Here is a 25113-nt window from a genome sequence, read left to right as displayed (position 1 = left end):
GATCACCTCTGTGGACCAGCCTGGACCTCAGGACAACTAAAAGACCAGATCACCTCTGTGGACCAGCCTGGACCTTAAGACAACTAAAAGTAAATGATTTATAGATCTAAGGGACCCAGAGGGCACGTAAGGCTGCAGGAGGTCAGACAGATACAGGACAACCTGCACATCCAGCGTCTTCACTAAATAAACATCTGAAACCTTCTCAGGAGTCATTGACTACATAGACAGAATCCAAATTGCATATTTTGTCAAGTAGATGAAAGTCTTTAACGTCAATTAAATATTGGCCACCACTGAAAGGAAAAGAAGCAATAATGTTTTTGCTGTTGTTTCTGTTTGGATGTGCGTCTGCAGCTTTAGCAAAACATCTCTAAAATGGCAGACACAGCTAAATGGCATGGGGCAATGCAAAAATGATGACAAGTCAGTCAGTTTTCCAGATATTGAGCTAAAATTTGCTGCAATATCAGCCAACAGCGATCCTCAACGTGTGCTACAAACCGTGACACGAACGGCGTGCCTTTAACTGTGAAGAGAGCCGTACACAAACACGGCTTTTAGAATTCTGAGAATGAACGTGTAAGCCTTTGTGTTTACACACAGTTTTCGTCATAAAATTACACAGTTTGGTGCGGGGCCCCCGGTGTTGGACGGCTTTATAATCCACTCTGTTCAACTGGCCAACCCTCCACATGGACTTACAAGCAGAAGAATAGTTAGGAGGTGGAGAGAGAGAGAGAGAGGGTGGGGGTGGAGGGTGGGTGGACTGAAACTGGGCCTCTCGCTCACACACACACACACTCAGTGAGTGAGTGAGACAGTCCTGGTGTTGTGGAGTATGTAATGTTTTCTGTTTGGGTTCAGTGGGTTCACACTGAGGGTTCAGCTGAGTTGAATCCATTTCCAGCAGGAGGAGCTCGCCACAGAAAAAGCTTTTTTTTCTCTCTCCATTCTGTAGTATTAGGAGTAATATTTATAAACAGAGGACGTAAGAGCATTAAATCGAGCACCTGGTTAATGACTCTTTTTGTGCAGCTTTAGAGTGAATGTAGATCAAACTTGACAGATTTGCTTCTAGGCTACAGAAAGACGCCCCGCTGAGAGAAACCTCACACAGCTCGCAGCCTGCTTCAGACTCTTCGCTCAGGTTTTTACAGCCTGTGAAACATCTGATTCCTCCCAGCAGGTTGTTCCGCTGTGAGACAGACGGTGATTCGAACCCGGGATATCGCACAATGTGCTGAACCATCTGGAACGGTTTGTTGTTGTGCTCCCTACTCGATGAACCTGCCCAGCACAGATACAGATAAAGGAAGCACCTGATTACCGTATTTTCCAGACTACAAGGCGCACTTAAAGGCCTTCAATTTTCTCAAAAAACAACAGTGTGCCTTATAATCCGAAGCCCCTTATATGTGTAAGAACTCGTAATGTTTTAGTATGACTTTGATAAACTACAAAGCCGCACCGCTTGCAGCTTTAAGGCTCAGTTATAGTCGCGCTCTGAAGTGTCTCGCAAGGTTCTGCGAGCGGTGTAGACATTTATACTTGATGCTGATGTCGGTGCATTATCCTGAGTTTTGACCCGTTTGATTATCTTTGTGATCTCTCATAGAGGCATCATATAAATGCTAAAACAGGCGAACCAGCTCCAGTAGAGCACCAAACCCGTCCATTTTGATTGGAGCGCGGCGAGCGCGGTCCGTGCAAAGTTACAAAAATTGGGAGGTGCACGATGATGCATCTTATAGTCAGGTGCGTTTTATATATGACAAAAGTTTGAAAATGGACCATTCATTGACAGTGCGTCTGATAATCCAGTGCGCCCTATAGTGCGGAAAATACGGTGTATTGGATCCGTGTGAACTGGTGGCAAATGGTCCTCACGAGAGGTGGAGCATCGTGCTCCCGTTCACACCTAGTGAATATTTAGTCATCAGATAATCTAGCGTGCGTGTTTCTGGTCTGTTGGGGGGAAAACTGGAGTACACGTGTGCGGGGAGAACATGTAAACTCCACACAGAGAGGCACCAAACAGGTTCTTGCTGTCAGGCGACCCTAGCACCATCCACACCACAGACTGCTTAGACTACAGACCAAGTGTCCCCACCTTCCCCTGTTGTTGGGACCTGAAGGCAGCAGGACCTGGTTTAAGGAACTTGCCATGTTGTACTTTTGGGAACCAGCGTTGAGACGTGGGGCTTTAAGCCCCGCCTCATTCCCCTGCACACAATCAGGACATCACGTGGGCTTTCTTCAATCACGAAACAACTAATTACGGCTGAACTTGGGCAAATAAATATTGGAACATAACGAATATTTGCTTCAGGGGGCTGTGGTGGTTCGGTGGTCAGTGCCACAGTCTTATAATCCTGAGGCTGCAGGTTTAAGCCCAGGTTGCAGTGGGTAGGGCATTTGGCGTAAAACAGTTGCCTAAATTGTTTGTGTGAGTTGCTCGCTGTGGTGACCCCTGAAGAATAGAGCAGCCGAAAGAACTTAGAATGAATATTTGATTCACACACAAGCAAGGTAAGAACTATGGGAATCATCAGGAGTCAAAACCTGAAACAAAACTATTTGAGGTGAATATTTTTAATTTTATTTCATTAAAGGCAACGTCCTGCTTGTTAATGTGGAGGGGGCGAGGCTTAAAACTTGGACTGGAATCCGAATCAGTCAGTTCTGGAGGTCAGAGGTCCAGACATATAAACAGACTAGGATCCATACACACAAGTTTGTGTTTTTAGCCTTATTAGAACAATGTTTGAACTTCCATTCCTTTCTGTGATCTTAACCGTAACCACACTTTAGCTCTAAGCCTTACTCTTAACCCAAAAATGAGGTTCCATCAGATTAGGACCAGGCTTTTGTCCCCTTAAGGACTACTGGTGCTGACACGGTGGGTGATTATACCAGAAAAGGTCCTATAAACTTAACACACAATGTGCTTTTCTACTAAATATTTTACACTCTAAACAGAGCCCTTTAATGTTCTCAGTCATCCACCGATAAGCACATCAGAGGCTGTGGGAGATTCACTCTCTTTCTCGAGGACATTTGGCATGCTGCCGGGCCTGAGGATCGAACACGACTTCCCTACCAATGGGCCAAAGCCACCTAGTGGTAGGGAGAGACAGCAGGTCACACAGTAAAGGGATGTTTCAGCCAAGTAGTGTTATGTGTAAAAGTTGTGAACGCGTAACATCTTACCTGTGGTAGATAGCTCTTTCAGTGACCTCAGTTTGGGGAAAGTGGAGTTCAAGTTCAGCTGGACTGAAGAGCTAACAGGTAGTTTGAACACATTTCCAGAACCTCGTAGCAGTTTGTGCTTTATTAACCTTTACACTGCAGTCAGATTTGCAGTTTTTTTTTTAAAAGACATCTATGCTTCTTTGCAGCACAAATTGCGCTGGCAGCAGGAAAAGACAACACTTTCAGTGCAGCGTGGAGCACCTCTGACTGATATTAGGTCACGTGTTTGACAGGAATGAGAAGGTTCAACTGACAGGATTCACATGAACCATGCAGAAGAAGACCGGGGTTGTTTAAAGATGGCAAAACCGGTCCTACAGATCCTACAGGAAGTGCCCCCCAGGCTGCACTCCCAAGTGTTCCAGCTGCTGCCACTGTTTGAGCTTCGACAGAACTGGAAGTAAATAATAAGTATATCAAACCGACTGCATTTATGAAATGAAGTTTGAATGAAGGGCTATGAAATCTTGGAGATCAGAGCTTTTTTTCTTTTTAAAAAAATGCCAGCAGTCCACTCTGGTTTTTAGGAGGGCTGTGCTATTAATGGAATCTGATCCAAATGATCAACAGAGAACAACTATTTCTAACCGTATTTTAGCCACGTTCTGCAGAACGAGCGCGCTTTCATCTTGTCCCGCCTCCTGAATGAGCTGCAGCTCGGACATTTAATGCGAAACTTGCGAGAGCAAACAATCAGTGTGTAAAACCACGTGTGTGATTTTGGGAAAAACAGCTTTTTTTCCTTAAGTTTCGCCGGAACCTAAACGACCGAGAGCACCCTCTCTCAAACAGGGGAGAAGGGCGCCGTCGTTGGTCAAACTCTTCCTCGTGAGAACATGGAAGGAGAGGAGAGACGGGAGTTTATTAAAGACGCCGCCTACGTCTTTGTGCGGGATCAGATCTTCCTCTGTGAAACTGAATTTAACATTATCTCAGTCTGTTAACTCTGAGCTGAAGAAATTCGACAATACTCCTGAAAGGTTAGAACACAAAGAACTAAAGATGGAGGGGAAATATACACAGACCCATTTTCTACGTCTGTAACCGGTCAGATCTCCCTTAGGTGGTTCTTATTTAACTCATTCTGAGGCTTCTAAAACCATGTGGCTGCAGTAGTAGTCTGATGTGGCTGAGGTTGCTGGTTCAAGTCCAGGTTGGGGCTCATAGCGGTGGTAAAGTAACTTTGTGTAGAAATATTACTTCAAATATAATTAGAAATCCAAGCCACAGAGCTGTCTTCTCTGTTTCTTTTTACCCAGCTAAAATGAAGATGACTCCCGTTTCGGGTGGATGCGGGTGCGGCGGGCCTCCAGGGAGAAGAAAGGTGACAACTTTGTGCACAAAATAAAATAAAATTAGGCAACACATACTTTTTTTCCTCCTCCACAGAAAATGCAACACATATTGTAACATTTGTGGCGTTATTAATTCAGGAAATCAACGAATGTCCGCCCCACTAAAATATACGCTCGCTGCAGTTTTCCCATTCAATTGTTGAAATTTGATTAATTCGTTGACAGGCCCTGTGATGGACTGATGACCTGTCCAGGTGTACCCTGCCTCGCAGTGACCTCTGGAGACAGGCACCTGGACAGAAAATGGATGGATGATATCCACCACATCCTCCAGACTACCAGTAGTTCAGATTTGTCCCCTGTGGAGGACATTTGTAAACCTGAATATCTCCCACCCGCTGCATACAACTGAATTAACTCCTTTTGCTATCTGCAGAGGACATTTAGGGTTTTTCAGTGATACTGAATGTGAAGGGTTGGGGCTGATTACCTTACAACAATTGGGGAGTTTTAACAAAATTGTAATTAGACAATTTTTCTTTCTGGTCGTCAGGAGAAGATGAGACACCTTGGTCAATAAATGTTTCATCACAAAGCATGGAAGTTAGAAAAACAGATTAATATATAAGATAAAAGTGTGTCATATTTTTGTTTTACTTACTAGTGTTCATTTTACACAATATTTCAGTTACAGGAAGTCATGAAGGAGAGTTTGACTTTCTTTAACTGCAACAAATGCAGCGTTTCTAGGCTCAACAAATAATCGTTTAATTACCAAAATAAGTAGTTTTTTTTTTTTTCTCCAATATTTGAGCAGCCCTAGGTCTTCTCCGGGTTTGGACTAGCTGTTAGCTTGTCAGTCCTGCTATCTACAACAGGTAAGATAGTTTCTCCACAGGTCCCCCGCGTCAAAATGGCCACCGTATCCCCTTCAAAAACCACGCAGGTCAGGTCGCGGCGAATAAAACACGGCAGGAAACAGTGAAGCGACTCACAGAGTTGGAGTTTTCTCTTTTCTGTTTATTAAACTTTCATTACACTGAGTAAAAACACTGGAGTTGGCAACAGCAACTCTTCTCATAGCAGCAAGGTATGTGAAGGAAATCAGGTTATTCTGCCAAGCAATAAATAATCTGTTTCTTTGGATGATGTCACGTTAAAAACAAAACAAAACAAAAAACAACAAGCTGCAGCATTAATATAGATTTTACACAAACATTTACACATATATGTTTGTGATTTATATTGCCTATATGTATAAAAACAACAGTAGTTTGTGAAGTAGATGTAAAGTGAGATATTGAGATTTTGAAACGAGTCCATCGTTGTCACGGGATGTCATTGTTGAAATGCAACAAGTTGCAAAAACTGAGCTTGGTGACGTAAAACCAACAGGGGAGTAGGGGAAAGTGGGGGGCATGAATTACAGGCATGTCTGTTTAAAAAAAAAAAAAGACTACAAACGTCACAGTACAATAAAAAAATAGATACATGTATAACTATGTGGTAGAACGCTGTTCCGCTGTTCCAAACAATCCTTTTTCAAAACGAGAAATGAGGTCCGCAGCACCTAAGGAGCTTTAGACACTTTTTTGTTTTGTTTTTTTTAGCAGCTTTTTCTTCCCAAACCAGAACATATTGCAGTATTGCAGTGTTTTCTCACATACACATTCAATAATAATAATAATAATAATAATAAAAGAACAAAAAACAACAAAAAATAAACAGTTCACTAGTACCGCTGAAGCTTATGAAGAAGTTTTGACACTGAAACGCTGGATGTTTCCTGGATCCGGACCAAAACGGTGAGGGGGGGGGGAATAAGCTTTCCACTCTGATTTACAATCAGCGCTTTACATAATTCAGACTCGGCTTTATAAGCACTGAGTTCTACACCACGGTGCTGATCGCGTCGGTGCTCCCACATCCTTTAGAAAGAATTGTTTTACCATTCCAACATGTGAAACCGTAATTTTAATTTTTTTTTTCCACTTCTTGTCATGTAAGCAGCTAAATAAGCCCATGACAGTAAAACAATTAGATATGACATAACCACCCACTTAAGCTTTTTTACGGCCTGTGGGCTTACCTATTTCCAGCAGATGAACTAAACTAGAACTACAAAAATACACAATTAAAAAAGTTTTGTTGTTAAAAACAAACAAAAAAAAACAACCTTCAAACACACAGAACCCTTGTGCAAGTAAAGCAAAAATTAAATTTTGATAGGAAAAAAAAAAAACACTGTACCTGTAAAAATAAAACATTTTATATTTCATTTACATATTACTGTTCTCTAAAAGAGCTAAATATATCATCTATACATTTGTTGTAAGAGTTTAAAACAAACAAAAAGTATCGGAGAAAATAAGGCATTCTATTTACAAAAAGTGCTGATTATCATAACAAAACAAAAAAAAATATAGCAACTTGCCAACGTTTTTACTTTTTTTTTTCGTTTTGTTTTTTCATAAAACCCATCAAACCTCCACAAAGATACAGGTAGCGCGCCTCGATAAATGCTCAAACGTTCCACGGTACGTTTCACACAACTGAGGAAAAAAAAACATTGTCTCCGCTCCAACCCCGCGGCCGAGCCCTTCGTTACTTCTGCGTGTCGGAGCACCGAGACGGTATGATTATGAGGTAAATGATAATACTAAATAATAATAATACTATTGGACTATAAGTTCCGTCTTACAGGTGAAAGGAGGATGAACTACGACACCTGTCAACTGTTGAAGCAGGAAACTGGGAGGAATTCCATTTCCTCCCCATTTTGCTCCATATCAGACATAATACCAAACAAGTGCCTCAAAGGAAAAAAACAAAACAAAAAAACAGCTAACATCATCTTTTGGATGTTTTAATTTGTTCCTGGTGCTGGATAGTGACCTTCTGTAGGATATCGGACGCCATTTCCTTCACTGCTAAAAGACGCCTACTCGTTCAGTTTGAACCGATGGTTTTCTCTAAAAGAGACAGTTCATTTTTCCACATATTACAACACATCTTTATTAGGAGGGGCAATAAACAGGGAACTTCAATTTTAGGAGGGATGTAAAAAAACAACAACAAAAAAAGTCCCTCCTAGTCGAGGGATCAAACTCCATCTTCCCACATGACAGGCAGTGGCTCTAACCACGACACTAACGAGGAGCCGGCGCAAACGAGTTCCGACCGGAAGCTGTTTCTTCACGCTAGCGCCACCACCAGGAACCTTCCCGTGTGTTTTTGCGTCACCGTAAGCAACTATGCGATGGACTAAACCACTGTTAAGAGTGACAGGGGGGAGGAGGGACATCGTTTTTTGAAAGGCATAAATGCGTCGTTTTGCCTTCATAAATGGTGGACCTGCTTTCTGCTTTGTAGGTTGCTTGAAAGTAAAGTTTCTTAAAATGCCTTACTCGTGCAGACAATCTCTGATTTCTGCCTATGGTCATTGTCTGTTGGCACTCATCATTTTGCTCTTTCTGACAGAAGTAGTTCCAGTGCTGGTCAGAGGCCAGTGCTTAACTTTGGACCCGTTCTGGCTGCCAGGACAGGGATGGTCCCTTACAGGGTTTTGGCGAGGTTGCCAGGTGTGAATTAGGAACGCAGTGGGCTCCACACCGTTCTTGATTGGGTTGCAATGGGTAGCGGGGCGCTTTTGAGCGAGCGCAAAACATCTTTAACAAAATGGCGGTGATTTATTTTTCCATGGCGGCTGGTTGTGGGAGTCCTAGGCGGAGTGTGATGGCAGTGAGCTTGTGATGCAAAAATGGATTATTATTACTTAATTTTACCGTCATCGAGTTCAGGAACGTAAACAGTGGAACTCTGAAGTACAGAAGTTTCTGCTTCGAAAGCCTGCGTTTTGGAAGAGCTTCGGCTTCGATGACCTTATAGGGGAAAATGATTGTTTAGAAGGGCCACACTGTGCGCTCGTAGCCTGCATGATTCCACCCGAAGCTTGCAACCGCAGTTGTTTTTAGAAACCGCATCCCAACCCTTTGAATCGTAACTGAATCAAATCGCGAAGCGCCTGAAGATCCCCCCGCTGTTAATCTGAGAGTCTGGAGCGCATGTCTGGCCACGACCTGCTGACAGCGAGTTACCGCCACGCCCGGAAGGACAGCTGCTGAGTGCGTCACTTTCGCTCCAACCAGCAGGACTGCACCACAGTCTCGCTTCGCAGCCGCAAAGACCAATCCGCTCTCTCCCTGCGCCAATAAATACTGCACCGGGCTCTTGTTCTCATCATGGTCAGGTCTCCTGGACGAGCCAGGACAGAGGGAGGTTCGGTCACCTGCATCCTCTCGTGCTGCTGAGGGAGTTTCCTCTTCACAGGGGGGGTCTAAAACCTTCCCATTTGAATTAAGGCAAATCTACAGATCTTGACATGGTCAGGGGCCATAATGGTTGCTAGCGCAGCATGGTTTTTAAGTGTGTAGCTGCGTTTTAACAGGGCCTGGGAGAACATCTTGGTAGTGAGCAAAGCAGCAGACACGGACTGAGATTGTAGTAGCATCACGGCTGCCTTAGGTTGTCAAAATCGGTCGCAATCCAGCCGGGGTCGTGAAAAGAATGCGTAGCGGGGGTTTTCACCTGCTCACAACTGCTTCTGTTAAAGCCTCAAGTGAGTTAGTGCATCAGAAGGATTATCAGCCAGCATGTGTATATCAGAGCAGAGGGAAAAAAGGCGAAGGCGTCTTCAAAATCAGACTTCCCGTAAAGTTCGGAGTCAAACAGATACCGTGTCAGCACTGGTTTCAGGTCTGTCATAAAAAGGCGACTTTGGTCAGAGAACACAGCTGAGAACAGCAGAATGAGGAATTTGAACTTGAACTTTTCCTCGCAATTCTGCAGCTGAAAAAAGAAATTTAAGGACTTAGGGAAAAAATGAAATGGAAAAATCCAAAATATAAAACATTTGATGCAATATTTTCGAGCAGAGTTTGAAGAAAGTGCTTACATGTGTAGTTTTCTTATTTCAAGTAGAACTTTAGAAGCTGAAATTTGAGACTTTGTTTCTACTTGATAAACTGGATTGGGATAAAAAGTAAAAAAAAAAAAAAGAAAAACTGCAAATGAGGAGTAAGGCATTAAGGCTAAATTCGTTGGCTTCTAAACAAACCAAGGTCAATTTCCAAGTCTCTTTCAACAAATACTAAAGCCCTTAGCAGGAACCAAGCTTTTCATTTTACTCTAACTAAGCTAACAGCATCCACTGTTTCACTAGCACCTCAAATACATTTTATTTAGGAACAGCACAACATTTCCCCCTGGTACCATTTTTTTTTTTTTTGTTATCAAAGGACATCAACGTTAATGTTTTTTTTAAAGTAAAAAGGGTACCAAAAGAAACTGATGCCGTTCGAAGGCAAACAGTGATCTTGGTGATTTAGGCTATCTAAACATTGTTATTTGATGAAAATATAAACTATCAGAACTTCTATTTATGAAGATAATATGCCATTTAAAAAAAAAAAAAAACAACTCTGCCAACACTTGGACGCAGAACCGTATTTGCCGGCTGCGCAAACTGGATAAATTTGATTCTTTCAATAATATATATTTTTTAAATTGGCTTTTTTTAAAATTAATGACATTTATGTCAGCTTCAGAAGAGTTCCAGTAAGATGATGTTAAGGTTTCCCTTTTTAAGAGTAAAGCTTTGGGTCTAAGCTGTGTTAAACATTTTAAATGTCTTGTTTTTTTTTTATTTCTTCTTATAAAGGATTTTTAGAGAATACAAAGTAGAAAAACATTCTTTTTTAGGCACTTCAAAGGTCACGTTGTGCAGATGTGTAGAAAGGTTTTTGCTTCTGTCATTTCTGCGTTTCAGTTTTACTCCATGACTGACAATCTGATGACGCTTCAGGAGGTTTCCCTCAGGAGGTTAAGGTGCTTGCCTCGTGGCATGAGACTGAAATTAAATAAGTATTTGTGCAGGAATAACAAATTAGGCTTATAGGAGCATCTAATCTAGATAAGTGAAGAGTTACTGAGAATAAAAACAGATACAGTTAAAACCAGATGTTTCCATCCACGGTATAAAAGACATGGAACCATTTTTTTCTCACTGTCTGACATTAAATCAGATGAAACCTTTCCTGTTGTGGTCAGTTAGGATTCACAGAATTATTTTTTATTTGCTAATGTTCATATAATGAGATAATTTTTTATTACTTTCTTACTTACTACTTAAGATTACTATACCTTTAAACAATTTGGGAAAGCCCAGATGATGATGATGCTTTGGAAGCTTTTTATTGATTAGTTGACAACATTTGAGTTAATTGGAGGCACAAAGACCCTAATGTTGGAGACATGTCCTGTGGTCTGATGTAACTCAAGTTGAACTGTTTTGCCATAATGACAATTGTTACATTTAGAGAGAAAAACGAGGAAGCTTCCACCATCCCAACTCTGAAATACGGGGGTGGCAGCATCATGTTGTGGGGGTGTTTTCACAAAATAGATGGCATCACAAGGAAAAAAATGAACATTACGTGGAAATATTAAGGCAACATCTCAACCAGGAAGTTAAATTTTGGGCATAAATAGGTCTTCGAAATGAACAATGGCCCTCAGCATTCTGCCAAATCCGTGACAAAGTAGCTTAAGGACAACAAAGTCAATGTTTTGGAGCAGCCATCACAAAGCTCTGATCTCAGTCCCAGAGAAAATTTGTGGGCAGAGCTGAGAAGGCACGAGAGCAAGGAGACCTCCAAACCAACCTGACTCAGTCGGACCTCCTCCAGACCAACCTGACAGAGTCGGACCTCCTCCAAACCAACCTGACTCAGTTACAGCAGTTCTGTCAGGAGGAATGGGACAAAACTCCAACAAACTATTCTGAGAAGCTTGTTGAAGGAAACCCAAAACATTTGACCCAAGTCAAATAGTTTAAAAGGCAAAGATGTCAAATACTAAGATAATGACCGTAAAATATTCTTCCTCTTAATATTCAGGCATTTAGAAAAAAGAAGTAATTCTGTGAATCCTAACCAGCCTAAAACAGGAAAGGTTTAGTTGAATTTAATGTCAGAAACAGTGAGGAAAAAATATATATTTTGCATCTATTTATACAGTGTTTGTAAGCATAAGGTTTTAACAATTTTTATTTTTTTTTAGTTAAAGTGTAATTTATCATTTTTGAATATTAAGATCAGCGCTCATTTCCCAGCTACAGAACGGAACCTGAAAGTTGGGCCTCAAATGAGTGGAGAGATCAAGGATGATCAAGAAGTTTTTTTTTGTTTTTTCTTTGCCAACTCAAAGACAAAAAAACATGGATGAACGACACACACCTGGAAGTTGAAGCCAGACCTGAACAAGTGTACAAACAGTAGCTATAGGCTGCCCTAGAAGATGCTAAATGGTCTCATAACCCTAATTCCTTAACTAGCCAAGTACGTGTAATTGTAATGGACTCTGAAGGACGGGACACTCATCAAAACTGCAAAACCTATATATATTTTTTTTGCACCCTGGCACCAAAATATGTTATTTTAGTCTTAAATTTTTTTGTTTTATGTGGTTTTAATGATTTATTTTAGACAAAGAAAATTTTACCATTCCACAAGTCACTTTTCTTTATAGAACAGTCACTGTAGGGGTCTGAATTCCCACTAAATATAGTTTGTAACACTGAACAAACGCCTCCTAGTGGGCTGGACCCAGAATAAGTTTTAAGTCCTGGCCTTCGATGTAAAGAAATGAAAGAATAAAAAAAATACACCTCAAACGATATTTTCTAGGTGTTGATTTACTTAGTTCTTATCTTGCATGTTCAAATGTTAATTTTTCTCATTTTCTTAGCTGTAATGAGTTATTTGATGGTTAGGGTTAGGGTGTGGATGTGTAGGTGGGGCTTCCGTACTGACAGTACAGCCTCACGTCTCTAGTGTGCAGACTCTGGTTCCAAAAAAACTACAAGAGCCGGTGAATGGGATACTTTGGCTTCACCTCTGCACTACGGAAGCAGATGGAGCCGCGCTGTCCATCTTTATTTACAGCTTACGAGCTAACTGGACAAGGCACAAGTGTGGTTCTGAGTGGAGGAGAAGTCTACCAAATGTCAGTTAAAAAAACAAAAAACAAAAAAAACCATGTTTTAAACTTCTCGTTGTTGGAAAAATTCAAACCGCTGCAAACATAAAACGTCACACTAAAATACTGTTCTTCAGTATGGTTGCTCTCAGTCAGTACCTTGACCAAAAAAAATTTAAATCGGCTTATTGCAGCAATGAAACACCGACAAACTGGTTTACGCCTATTTTTGACTTAGCAGGTGAAGAATACATTCTTTGCAGCCATTTTTTTTTTTTTGCCAATTTCCTGGGGGGTGTTAGTTTGCAACAATATTTCACTACATGTAGGAAAGAAACTGAGCTGAAACAATCAAATTGCTGGAGAATGACTCTAGTCATTGGACTCTAAAGTAGCTGTCACTACAATGACTCGACTGACTCGGGCACACAGTGATGAGGTCAAGCACTTCTAGAAAAAAAAAAAAAAGGGTGCCACAGCAGTCTTATTCACATGACCACGCATGTAGCTGAAAATTCTCTTCTCACGGTTACAATCAAGCTCTGATTTTTTATTTATTTATTTATTTTTTAACACTGCGATTTGTCACTAAAATCATTACGAAAAGCCCAGGAAGCATCATCTCAGCCTCAGCGTGTGGCTGAATCTTACCTCTTGTCGCGTGATTAAGGAGAGGCTCCGACATCTGTATATGTTCAGTTATTTCTGTCTTCAGAGCAGATCAGAATATATTATAAAATGTAGAAAAACAGTAAGAAAATAGCACTTTTGAGGACTATATACACAAAGGATGCGGTAAGAGAACTTATTTTCCTGGAATAGTGGTGGTACAGAGTTGTCTATTTAAAACCATCCCAACTGTTAAAGTAGTATCTCACTGGACTGTGACTAAAAAAATATGCAAATTTTCTGTAACAAACTCACTGAGTTCTGAGTGTATCTCCTGCTGTGTTCGTGTCTAGTCATCCTTTAATGAATGAAGAGACTTGCTAACACCTTGTAATACGCGTTACTGGCTATTTGTTTGGGTTTTCACCTGCTGTCGTGGTTTGAAGGCTCAGTGTGGATCTGTGTGGGTCTGAATCGACACGACCATACATACTGGATCACTGAAAAGCTTGGTGGAAGCGAGGCAGCGTGGTGGGTGTGCTCAGGTTGGAAATGAAGGAGGGAGGAAGTCCTTGAAGCAGATTCTCCGCAGCCTCTGGCCCCGCCGGTGCCTGGGGGGCCAGCTGGACAAGAGGCACGGGCTCGTCAGCGGTCGGAAAGGTGATGCCCGGCCCGTCGCTGCATCCTATCTGGTTGTATGGGGGCCCGTTGAGTGGCAGGAAGTTGAACAGCTGGGAGAAGTCCATCAGAGAGGAAGATGAGGCCACGGAGTCAGCTGCTGTGGGGATTTTGGAGAGGGACGTCTCCTCGCTCGCTTCCTCCAGCATACCTACTTGAGGCACCAGCTCGAGTTTGGAGGAGGAGGAGGAGAGCTGGGGTTCTTGAGCAGCCGAGGATGAGGATGGTATGCTGCTCTGCAGCTCCATCAGGTACGTCTCCAGTTCTCCCTTTAGGTTCTGCTCTCTCTCGTGAGAGGGGATGGTGTATGAGGTAAAGTTGGAGCCCAGTGGGTACTTTAAAGAAAATGGGTAGGTGGGAGTGGAGAAGGACTGCGTGTCCAAACCAGGGACTGTGTACATGTTGAGCTGGTGCGACCTCTGTGTCAGCGTTCCTGGAAGCTCGCCCTTGATGCCCCCAGGCGTCAAATCGTAGACGACAGGCTCCAGCGAGTCGGCTGGCTCAGTTTTTACCCTTAGCAGCTCCCGGGTGTGGCTTTTTTTCACGTGACGCGTCAGGTGGTCCTTCCTACCGAAGCGCTGAGCGCAGTACTGACACAGAAAGTCCTTACGTCCTGTGTGCACCACCATGTGGCGCCGCACGTCTTTCCGGGTGTAAAACCGTCGCTCGCAGTGCTCGCAGCGATGCTTCTTCTCTTTGGTGCCGCCGGACGACTTGCCTGCGTGCGTCTTGAGGTGTTCCAGGAGAACCCCGGTGCTGGGGAACAGCTGCAGGCACACCTGGCAGGTGAGGTCTCCACTGTTGGCGGCGTGGAGGGCCAGGTGGCGTTTGAAGCCAAGCTTGGTGTTGTAACTCTTGCCACACTCTTGACAGGTGAACGCCTCCTTGTGTGGGTCGTGGGTGTGCAGGTGATTTTTTAGGTGATCCTTGCGGTGAAACATCTTCTCACAGTACGAACACTTGTGGTTTTTTTCGGGTGAGTGAGTTGCCATATGCCTTGGGACACAGACACATTCTATGAGCATGCAGAATTACAACGATAATGTTTAAACTAGGCATGCTTTAGAAATGATACCCAAACTTTCATCCATCAACATCACTCCGACTACTACACAGCTCTACCAAGTGTAAAGAAAAGATGCAGCGGCCTGCTTGTCTGTACCGTAGCAGCTTGTATTTGGAGACGAAGGCCTTGGTGCAGTCTGGGTGGGAGCAGCGGTACGGTCTTTCCCCCGTGTGAGAGTACGAGTGCACCTTCAACTTCTCCAGGCTGTTGAATGCCTTCTGGCACTCTTGGCAGGGGAAATTCTTCTTGGGCTTTCCTTCTGCTTTCCTGCGCCTCCCCGAGGGTGGTGCGAGCTTGGCTTTCTCCAGGATGTGGTCACGATGGCCCTCAGTTCCCGTGGCCATGGCACCCTAAAGCAGACCAGCTACATGGACAGATGCACAGATCCCAACTAGCACTGATGGAACTATTCTGTCCAGCTGTAGGTTCTTAATACTGCCTGGACTCAGGGGCCTGAGAGAGAACAAGAGAGAGATAGAGAAAAGGGAATTAATCATCGGAATGAGACAGTGCCACCTCTTACACTCAGATGCTTACTGACACAATCAATCAAATCAATTAGTTTATTTCTTTAGCACATTTTAAAAGCAACCCTTCGATAATTAAAGTACCTTACAAAGTTCCAAATACAAAAGCATAAGCAAGGGAGCATAAGCAGACAAAAATAGAGCAAATAGAGCAAGTACGCTGAAGTAGATTTCAGAAAACAACCATTTTGAAGGAATTGAAGGGATCTCAATGTCTGTTTTATGGTGAAGTTATTTGTAAATACCGTGAAATTGTTTAAAAAAGCATAAAAGTTACAAGTACTAAAAGTTGCAGCATACTATTCCTAATCGAATTGAATGTTTTGATATAAGAATGATAAAAGCACAAAGTATACGGAAGTAGATTGACTGCAAAAAACAATAGTGTAAATGCTGAATCAGCACAATAAAAAAGCATTTGCACAGTGTATTCAATAAAAATAGAAATCCATATAAAACGATATACAATTGAGATCTTCTGCTCAAATGATTTTCCGTATAGATTCAAACATTAGGATGGATGCATCACTTTATATTAAAGACTTATGTCTGATCTGAATTTGACTAAATGGTGCAACATCTGCACTCTGAGTTTGACAGGAAGTTGGACTATGAATGCCACAAAAAAAAAAAAATCAAATTTCAAAGTAAAACACATTTATAGGCTCCTGTTTTTACATCACTTCACAACATTGATATAATGGCTGGCATTAGGATGAAGACCGGCCGTCTCAGAACTCTGGGTAGAAAAATATTTTGCAGACTGAAAACACCAGTTGACAGATGACAATACAAACACTTCTTTTTTTCTTTGTATCTTAAACTACTAAAGAGAACAAAAGGTATGGAAATTCGTGTATTTTTTTGATTTTTAGTAAAATTAAGGTTGACAATTAACAATACATCATTTTACGTAATTTTGTATGATTGAATATTTGACATATCTCATTCATTGACTGCTGAAGGCAGGCACCAACTCCCTGTGACCCTGATGGTACACTGATGAATGGATGTATGTATAGTTAAATGGATGGGTGGATGAATGAATATATGGGTGCATGGCTAGATGGGTGATTGGATAGATGGATGGATGGATAGATAAACAGATGAATGATGGATGGATGGATGGATGGATGGATGATGGGTGGATAGATGGATGGATGGATAAATGATAGATTGATGAATGGATGATAAATTAATAGATTGATGGATGGAAGGACAGATGAATGATGGATGGATAAATGGATGAATGATGAATGGATGGATGGATGGTTAGACAAATGGATGAATCACTGATGGATGGAATAATGGATAAATGATAGATGGTTGGATGCATGGATTGATGGACTTTACTTGCTGCTCAGTGGATCAGTGACTTATTGAGCTAACATCAGGTTTAGTTTGTGATTTTCAGTGCCACAAAGCTGGTTTAGTTTAACTTGGCCTGTTACTATGGTAACTGATCTTTCTGGATTAGAGATCACAGGTCATCGCACTGCCTCTTAACCAATCGCAGTCCTTAAAAATAGCAATCCACAGGTGGTAAACACTGGCAGACTTTGTGTCTCCTCTTCAGTGCCATTTATGTTTGGTTTAGTGAGCACTAAATACTTACTTTGCACAAAAGACACAAAAAATAAAAAAAAAACCAAATACAAACCAACCAACTGAACCTATATTCTGTAGTTGAAGACATTTTGCTTCCTATCCAGGAAGCTTTATCAGTTCAGACTTTAAACTGCATGAGATGATTGGTTTATGCAAACTTATTTCACATATATGGACTTGCTAAAACACGCAAAGAAGGAACACTCAGACCCATTGTCAGCAGCATAAATTCTGTGACATATGCACAACATGTGTCTTGCCTTTATTTTAGCTTTTCTTGTAGGAAACACACCACATCACATAGGCTTCGTTCACATTGCAGGAAAATGTGGCCCAGATCTGATTTTTTTGCCCATATGCGACCCAGATCTGTTTTTTATGACAAGTCAGAACATTAAACTAGTTTGCTCCATAGGAGGGTCATTACATATTGGAGGATTTTTGTGGAGACTATATGAACAGAAATCTTCATGTTGTGAAGTAACTGGTATTAGTGTGACAGGGCAGATACCACTGACATGGACTACACACAAAGGAAATAAGAGTTCTCAAAGATCTGTATGGACTTTCTTTTCTTCAGTGTTTGGTTTGGGGAACTTTGACCCCTGGTTGGTTGGCTAAGACAGGGGAGGTCAATCCTGGTCCCAACTCAGTTACAGCAGTTCTGTCAGGAGGAGACAATGAGGGATTAACAGGCTTCTGCAGGACATGAATTATTGGTAATTTAAACACTGAATAAGGTGTGTTGGAGCAAGGAAAGAAGTTAAACATGCAGGATAGTGGTCTTTAAAGACCAGGATTGCCCACCTCTGGGCTGAGTTAGGTGTCATGAAGGTGAGCACAGCAGCCAGTGTTATGGTTGAACATGTGCTTGTGTTAACTGCTAAATGATACGTCTATACCATAGTGTTTAAGGAGCAGTAGAGGGTCAACACATGCTTCTAGAATTGCGCCGCTCAAGATGGCTGCATGTAGGAGTAGCTCTGTTCCATTCATTATGAGATATTGCTTTTGAAAACTTTATTCCTCTTTTTTTCTTGGTGTAAATCTCTTTTTTTTGGTGATTACTTCCTCTGGTATCAGATGCTGTGCAGCTGGAAGGATTTTTACTGAAGCCTTTTTACTTTTGGACATTTTGTTATGATGCGTAACCATGACAACAAGTGTTAAATGTGAAGAACCCTGAAGTCCAGTCATGGCCAAATCCAAGAAGAGCGCCAATAAATCCACCAGAGGTAAAGCTCCCAGAAAGCAGCTCGCCACCAAAGCTGACCGCAGGAGCGCCCCGGCCACCGGCGGAGTGAAGAAACCTCATCTCTACAGGCCCAGGACCGTGGTTCTCAGGTAGATCCACCGATACCGAAAGTCCACCGAGCTGCTCATCTATAAGCTGCCCTTCTAGCACCTGGTCTGGGAGATCGCCCAGGACTTCAAGACCGACCTGCGCTTCCAGAGCTTGGCCATCATGGCTCCGCAGGAGGCCAGCGAGGATTACCTGGTGGGGCTCTTTGAGGACAAATCGGGACAGACCGCTACAAGAGACCCTTCCTGCCAACAGCCATCAGCATCTATAACAACTCTTTAACAAAACCAGGATTATGAGCTACAACAACATTTAATTTTCCTTCGGGATAATTAAAGTATTTTTGAATTTGAATTGAATTGGAAAATGTTTGCTTGTAATATAAATGCCGTAGTGAGAGTTAATTGTCACAAGAAATAGTGAGTATTTTTTTAGGTTAACGAGCTGTACAGAGCAGCCCACCATCATATATGCCTTGTATTTACATCTATCTATCTTCTACCACTTATCTGTGGTGAAGTTGAACTGACAGCAAGTCCAGGAAAGAAAACCAGACAGTCCTTTCCTCGGTGACACTCTCCAGATCCTCCTGGGGGATCCCAAGGTGTTCCCAGGTCAGAGAGGATACATAATTATTCCAGCAAGTTCTAGATCTGCCCCAGGGTGTCGTCCACTGGAAAACCTCCAAAGGGAGGTATCCAGGAGGCATCCTAATCAGATGCCCAAACCACCTCAACTGAGGCAGACTCATTCCAGACCCAAAGGGGGCATTCCACGTTTCTGTTTGAGAATCATAGCCTCGGACTTGAAGGAGCTGACTCCTATCCCAGTGACTTCACACTGTGAACCGTCCCAGTGCAAGCTGGAGGTCATGGCCTGAACTGCATCATCTACAAAAAGCAAAGGCAAAATCTTGAGGTTCCCAAACCTGACACCCTCCTCTCCAGGCCTGTGCCTTGAGATCCTGTCCATGAACACCACCAACAAGATGGGAGACAAGGGACAGCCTTGGTGGAGTTCAATGCACACTGAAAACAAGGTTGACTATATGCCAAGGATGCCAACACAGTTTTTTACAGGGTCTGGATAGCTCTTAAAAGCAACCCTGACACCCCATATTCCCCCACAGAATCCCTCTGGGAACACAGTCATAAGTCTTCTCCAGATCTTCAAAACACATTTTGACTGAAGAGTCCAACTCCTATGACCCCCTTAGAAGCCCTGCAAGGGTAAAGATCTGGTCTGCTGTTCCACTACCAGGATGGATGCCACACTGCTTCTCTTGGATCCGAGGTTCCACAATCAGTTAGAGCCCTCCTTACCAACACCTCGGAGTAAACTTTCCCTGGAAGGCTGAAAAGTCTCATCCCGATAGTTTGAACACACTCTCAGGTCCCCCTTTTAAAAAATAGGAGCCACCACCCCAGTCCCCAGTCTGCCACTCCACAGATGTTCTAATTCTCCAAGAGACACTGAAGAGACGTGTCAACCATGACAGCCCCACAACGTCCAGAGCCTTCATCGTCTCAGAGTGAATCTTGTCCACCTCTGGCACCCTGCCACAGGAAGCTTTTAGACTACCTTGGCAACCTCTGTCATGATACTGGACTCATCTTCCCCCGAGTTGTCAGACTCTGCCTCCTCAAAGATGAACTTGGCAGCCGGATTAAGGAAAACCTCAAAGTACTCATTCCACCTTCCAACAATACCCCCAGTCCAGGTCAGCAGTTCCCCACCCAAGCCAAACACAGCTTTGGGATGGGACTCGCTTTCCCTTTCGGAGCAGCCGTACGATTTGCCAGAACCTCCTCAAGGCCAACCAAAATCTCTCCACAAGACCTGTCTGAATTCTTCCCACACACGTTTTCGCATCTGTGACCACAGACGCTGCTGGCCACCCTGTACTTGCCAGCTGCTTCTGGGGTCCCCCAGGACAGCCAAGCCCTGAAGGCCTATGTCTTCAACTTGAAAGACTCCATCACAGGTCTTTCAGGTGCCACTAGAGACTCTTCCTAGCTGCAGAGGTTGCAGGAGAAGCTGCTCTCACACTGAGGCTTGAGTGAGATGACCATGTGATAAACATCACCTGGTCAATAAGCAAACCACTGGTGAAGTCCTGCTGTACGTAAATCCTTTTAGAGGTTTGCTCGTGTTTATGCACGTTGTGCCTGGGAACCAGAAGGGTTTACTAAAAAGCGAGATTTCCTGCTTATCCAGCTATGATGATCTGAAAGTCTGCATTTTCAGTATCACGACAAGCAGGGTTTCCCCCAGCGTATTATAAGCCTGGCGGGCCGCTAGGCTTTGCAGAGCCAGGGCCGCCAGGCTAAGCTCCCCTTGTTTGTTATAAATAAGTCTATTAAATTCAGCATTAGATGCTTTATTATGTTGTTCCATGTAGTGATCCAACATGAAGCCTGTGCCACAAAAAGCACGGTACAGAACAGCATCTCTCTGTTGTTCAGAGTTCTCTGTTGTTATTCACTGGCCTTGATGTGAGTCGTGTGTTGGTGCCTTGTTTGCACTTTTTCATTTATGTTAATTAAATTTATTTGTAAATGTGACATAAATTAGGATTCAAATTAGGTGCAATCAGTTATTTATTATTTTTTTGTTTTAATTGTGTTTTTTTTTTTGTTTAAAAAAGTATTTTAAAAGTGTGTTTTTGTAAAACTGTAGTTGTGTAAATATTTGACACAAATATCTTACAATATCACATAATAAATAGCCATATTTTCAACTTTCCTGTTAGCTTTAATCATTTTTTTAATTAAATCACGGTCGGCCGCCAATCGGCCAGCGAATGGCCACCTCCCACCGGGCTTTTCTGGGGGAAACCCTGCGACAGGGATGGATCACCATGGTAACAGAAACTTTTCTGAGTTCAGAGTTTCTATTAACAGCCAGTAAGAAGCTCAACCCATCACTGATTCTGTTCTTACTCCCGGACAGAAAAAAATAAAATCACAGTTTCAACATTTATACTTCGCCACAATTCTGACCGCTGCTGTGAGGTTTAAAAAGAAATGTCACATTGTCAAATAACAGGAAAATTTAAATTCTGTCATTTCAAGTCAGTCGCAGCTCAACATTTATTTAAGGGGACCTATTATGCAAAATTCACTTTTTGCATGCTTTTGTACTTCCATTTGGGTATCTACTGCTTCTAGAAACAGTCCAAGCGCAAAAAAAAAGCAATAATTAAATGTTTTCAGGTGTCTGCAAAACGACCCGTTTCAAAAAGTTGTTGTTGCATCACAATTCCTGTTCCCTAGCAACCTCAAGCCGAGCCCAGCCCCTCACCTAGCAACCCAAGTGGAGCTCCACCCACTTCATTACAAGAAGACTTTCACGTTAGTTCTGCTGGTTTTACCACTGAACAATGTCTGCTGGAAAAGGAAAATGTTTTGTTGTCGGCCGCAATATAGAACATGAACTGCTGATGTCCCGACCCGCTACCAGTCGGGTTTTGGACCAGCTGACTGCTGCTGTCTGACTCGACAAATCTCGGTTCAGAACCGCTAAGTGCCCATCCCAAAGTCAGAATCCGCAGAGTTTGAATTAATAAATGTGGGTTAGATCCGCAGCATTTAATCTTTCAGAGTTGGGACACTTGAGTTGGGGAGCGTGGCCAACAGCAGCTTATTTGCATAAAAGTGACATAGCCCTAAAACCGCTCATTCTGAAATGAGCTCAAATTAGGAAGAACTAATCTCAATATCTGAGAATGATTTTGTGTATTAAATGTAATGAAGATGTTTTGTACAGCCCACAGACCTATCCTGACTTGTTCAAGGAAGCATAATAGGCCCCCTTTAAGGTTTTATCTAAGCAGCTTCAGCGCCATCCCTTCTCATCTTAGCCTGAAACTCATCAAAAGTTGTGAGTGACATGCATTTCCTCAAAGAATGCTAGGCCTTATTTTATTCTATTTAGAATCTAAACAAAACTAGGTGATAATTAAAATTCAAATATTTGGACATTTGAGTTTTACTTTGACTTGAAGCAAGAATCAGAGACTGAAGCAAATCTTTAAACTGACATATTACATGATCTAACATTCTTTTTCTTATTAAAAAGATCTAAAAAAATTTGTAACAAATTAATTACAAAAACATTATACATCAGGACGGATTTAGGAGCAAACTCAGCCTAAAGCCTGGTGCGTTTTTCTGTTTTTAACCTAAAAAGAAGCAGCAGTCAGCAGGGTTTTATTAACTTAGAACAATGTTCCAAATATCTTATTTATGTACAGATTTGAACAAACTCAAAGGATAGCATTAAAGCATTTAAAATGAGACCTGATGATTAATAAACTACTAATTTAAAAGGCACAATCCACACATTTAGGTCATTATTTGATCATCAAAAAGCTTTTCCACAAGATTTTAATTCCGGGTTATTTTTTATTATAAGACACTAAGTATGAGTGAAGAAACCTGTTCTTTAATGTGTTTTGTTTGTGTGCTCATCATGGAGAACTTCTAAGCCCTCTGACTTTCAAACCCAGAACGGTTCAGACTGAGTCCACGAGGTGTGGATGTTCCTGCAGGTGGGTTCCTTTGAAGAACCGGTCCTGGTTCTGGGTCAACCAGATCCCAGAAGGTGTAAACAATTAATATTTAAAGCTGTGTTGGATCAGCTGTGATCTTTGTTTTAGCTATTAAAGCTGGGATTTTCCTACCTGGCTTAAAAAAAAAATAAAAAAAATCCAAGTTTCTGGACCAGTAGGTTGGAATGATGGGAATATGCACTGATTAGAAGTAAGGAAAGTTCCCAGAATTCCATTTGGCATCAAGTTATTTATTCTTATATGTAGATGAGGCATCATTTCCAACTTCAGCGGCAAACAAACATTTTCCTGAAGCAGCATTAACAACCCCACAACAACCAACCAGTGATTTGTCGACACAAACTTTTTTTTTCCCCCACCAGCAAACTGAAAAAAATGATATCATTTTCTGTGGCAGCCTTCAGAGAGAATAAAGGTTTTTATTAAAAACAATAACTGATTATTATTATTATTATTATAACAACTGGGGAAAAAGCTCCTGAACATTCATTAAACAGCATTTGCTGAACTTTTAATGGCAAATCTGTGATATGATGCCACTTTTTGTGCCAACTTTTAACACTGCTCTTTGGCACGTGTCGAACTCAAGGCCCGCGGGCCAGATCGGGCCCTTGGTAACATTTTATCTGGTCGCCCCAGGATGACATTTAAATTTTATTAGCTCCAGTCTGTGACTGTTGCTTCTCTTTTTGCTTAAAAACTGAGCCTTTTTAGTGAAATCTTCTTGTTACTTTGCCTTTGAAGCCAAGAAAATTAAGTCTCAATTTCTCAGTAATCTTTGATTTTTGACATGGAAAGGGCCACAGAGATAATCAAAACGGATCAAACTTCTGTTGACAAACGTACAGCCAAGAAACGACATCAGGTATCTGCATCATTAACTCAAACATCTGCTTCAGCATTTACTGTCTTTTTTTAGTATTTTCTTATTGTTTCTAAGTTAATGTTAGTAGCTGTATGTTGACAGCTTTATATCTGTTTTAATGGAGAAGTCTTTTGTTCATTAGAGTCTGTTTGCTCTAAATTCTTTATAATATGTAAAAGGTGCTATTTCTATATGCATGATCTGACATGTTACATCTAAAACCAGGGTTAATTTGTGTATTTTTTCAGTAAATATTGATCTAGATTGGCCCTTGGCTAGGACTAAGTTTTTAATTTTGAGCTTCAGAGAGCTGTCCCAGTGTTTAAATGTTTGTTTCATTAGTTCTGTTGTCAAGGCTGAAGCCCTGCAGGGAGCCGGAGGAGGAGGAAGAGGATCCGCCGCAGAAGAACCTGCCGCCCCAGCACCAGGTTCGGTTCCGCTGCCCGACCCCGACAAGTGATTTCAGCGCCAAGCAGCAAGGCGCATGAGCATCCCGGAGCCCCGCGGCGGGGCGGCGGGGCAGCGCCGTGCCCGCGGCCGCTGCCAGGGCTGCTCTCACCGGGAGGCTCGCCGAGAAGGCAGCCGCTCCAGGTGACACCGAGCTCACCGAGCGGGAACAGGAGGAAAGCTTTCAGTTTGTTTTGTCCTGCTCGATCCCGCGGCACCGCTGTGTGTCACTGTTTTTTTTTTTCTTGTATCTCCAGGAGAAAGTTGAAGGTAAAGTTTGAGGCAACTTTCAGCCCATCATCCCGTGGCTCCGGCTCCTGGTACCGAGGACCCCGCTGCCGACACTCCGCACCTCCCTGTCCACCTTTAACGCATCGGCCCGCAGCGGCTTAATGTCCGCTCCGAACCTGGGTTCTGATTAACAAACTTTTTTTTTCCTCCTCTCTAGCACCCCCCTCCTCCTCCTCCTTCTCTCTCCCCATAATTTAAATAACCCCGATATTTTAAATTAAAAACGGGCTGACCGCTGCTTTAATTTGCGCCAAACTTACCCCAGACACTTCCGCATCCTTTCTGTTGGGTTTTTCTCCGCTTTCAGCACTTTTCCGAATTTTTAATAATTTTTTTCTCATATTTTTTGCGAGACGCGGCGGGCCTGAAAATTGTTTGCTTTCTCCTCTTTCGAGCAGCCATTGTGTATGCGCTGCGGTGCAACCGCACTATGCCTTGGCCCCGCCCACTGGCCGTTCCCCCCCGGTCCTTTTGATTTGTGTTCGGCGCTGCCACTTCCACCTCAGCCGTGTTTACAGGCTCGCTCGATAAAACGCCATTTTTTGGACTTGCTGGACAC

At 42.5% G+C, this 25113-nt stretch overlaps 1 protein-coding gene and 1 pseudogene across 1 annotated transcript; one reads left to right on the top strand and one right to left on the bottom strand.

Annotated features, from left to right (window-relative positions):
- Positions 1-5549: 5549 nt before the first annotated feature.
- Positions 5550-25089, bottom strand: plag1 (pleiomorphic adenoma gene 1). The gene is made up of 4 exons (XM_017414135.3): positions 24815-25089; positions 15037-15393; positions 11333-14870; positions 5550-11272 (listed from the first exon to the last, which is right to left on the bottom strand). Exons 2-3 carry the CDS (start codon positions 15282-15284, stop codon positions 13694-13696), a joined length of 1425 nt encoding a protein of 474 aa, XP_017269624.1. The 5' UTR covers positions 15285-15393; positions 24815-25089; the 3' UTR covers positions 5550-11272; positions 11333-13693.
- Positions 18271-18585, top strand: LOC108234688 (annotated as a pseudogene).
- Positions 25090-25113: the final 24 nt, after the last annotated feature.

Source organism: Kryptolebias marmoratus, linkage group LG21, assembly GCF_001649575.2.
Source record: "Kryptolebias marmoratus isolate JLee-2015 linkage group LG21, ASM164957v2, whole genome shotgun sequence".
Lineage (NCBI taxonomy): Eukaryota > Metazoa > Chordata > Actinopteri > Cyprinodontiformes > Rivulidae > Kryptolebias > Kryptolebias marmoratus.
This window is presented reverse-complemented; position numbering and strand designations above follow the sequence as displayed.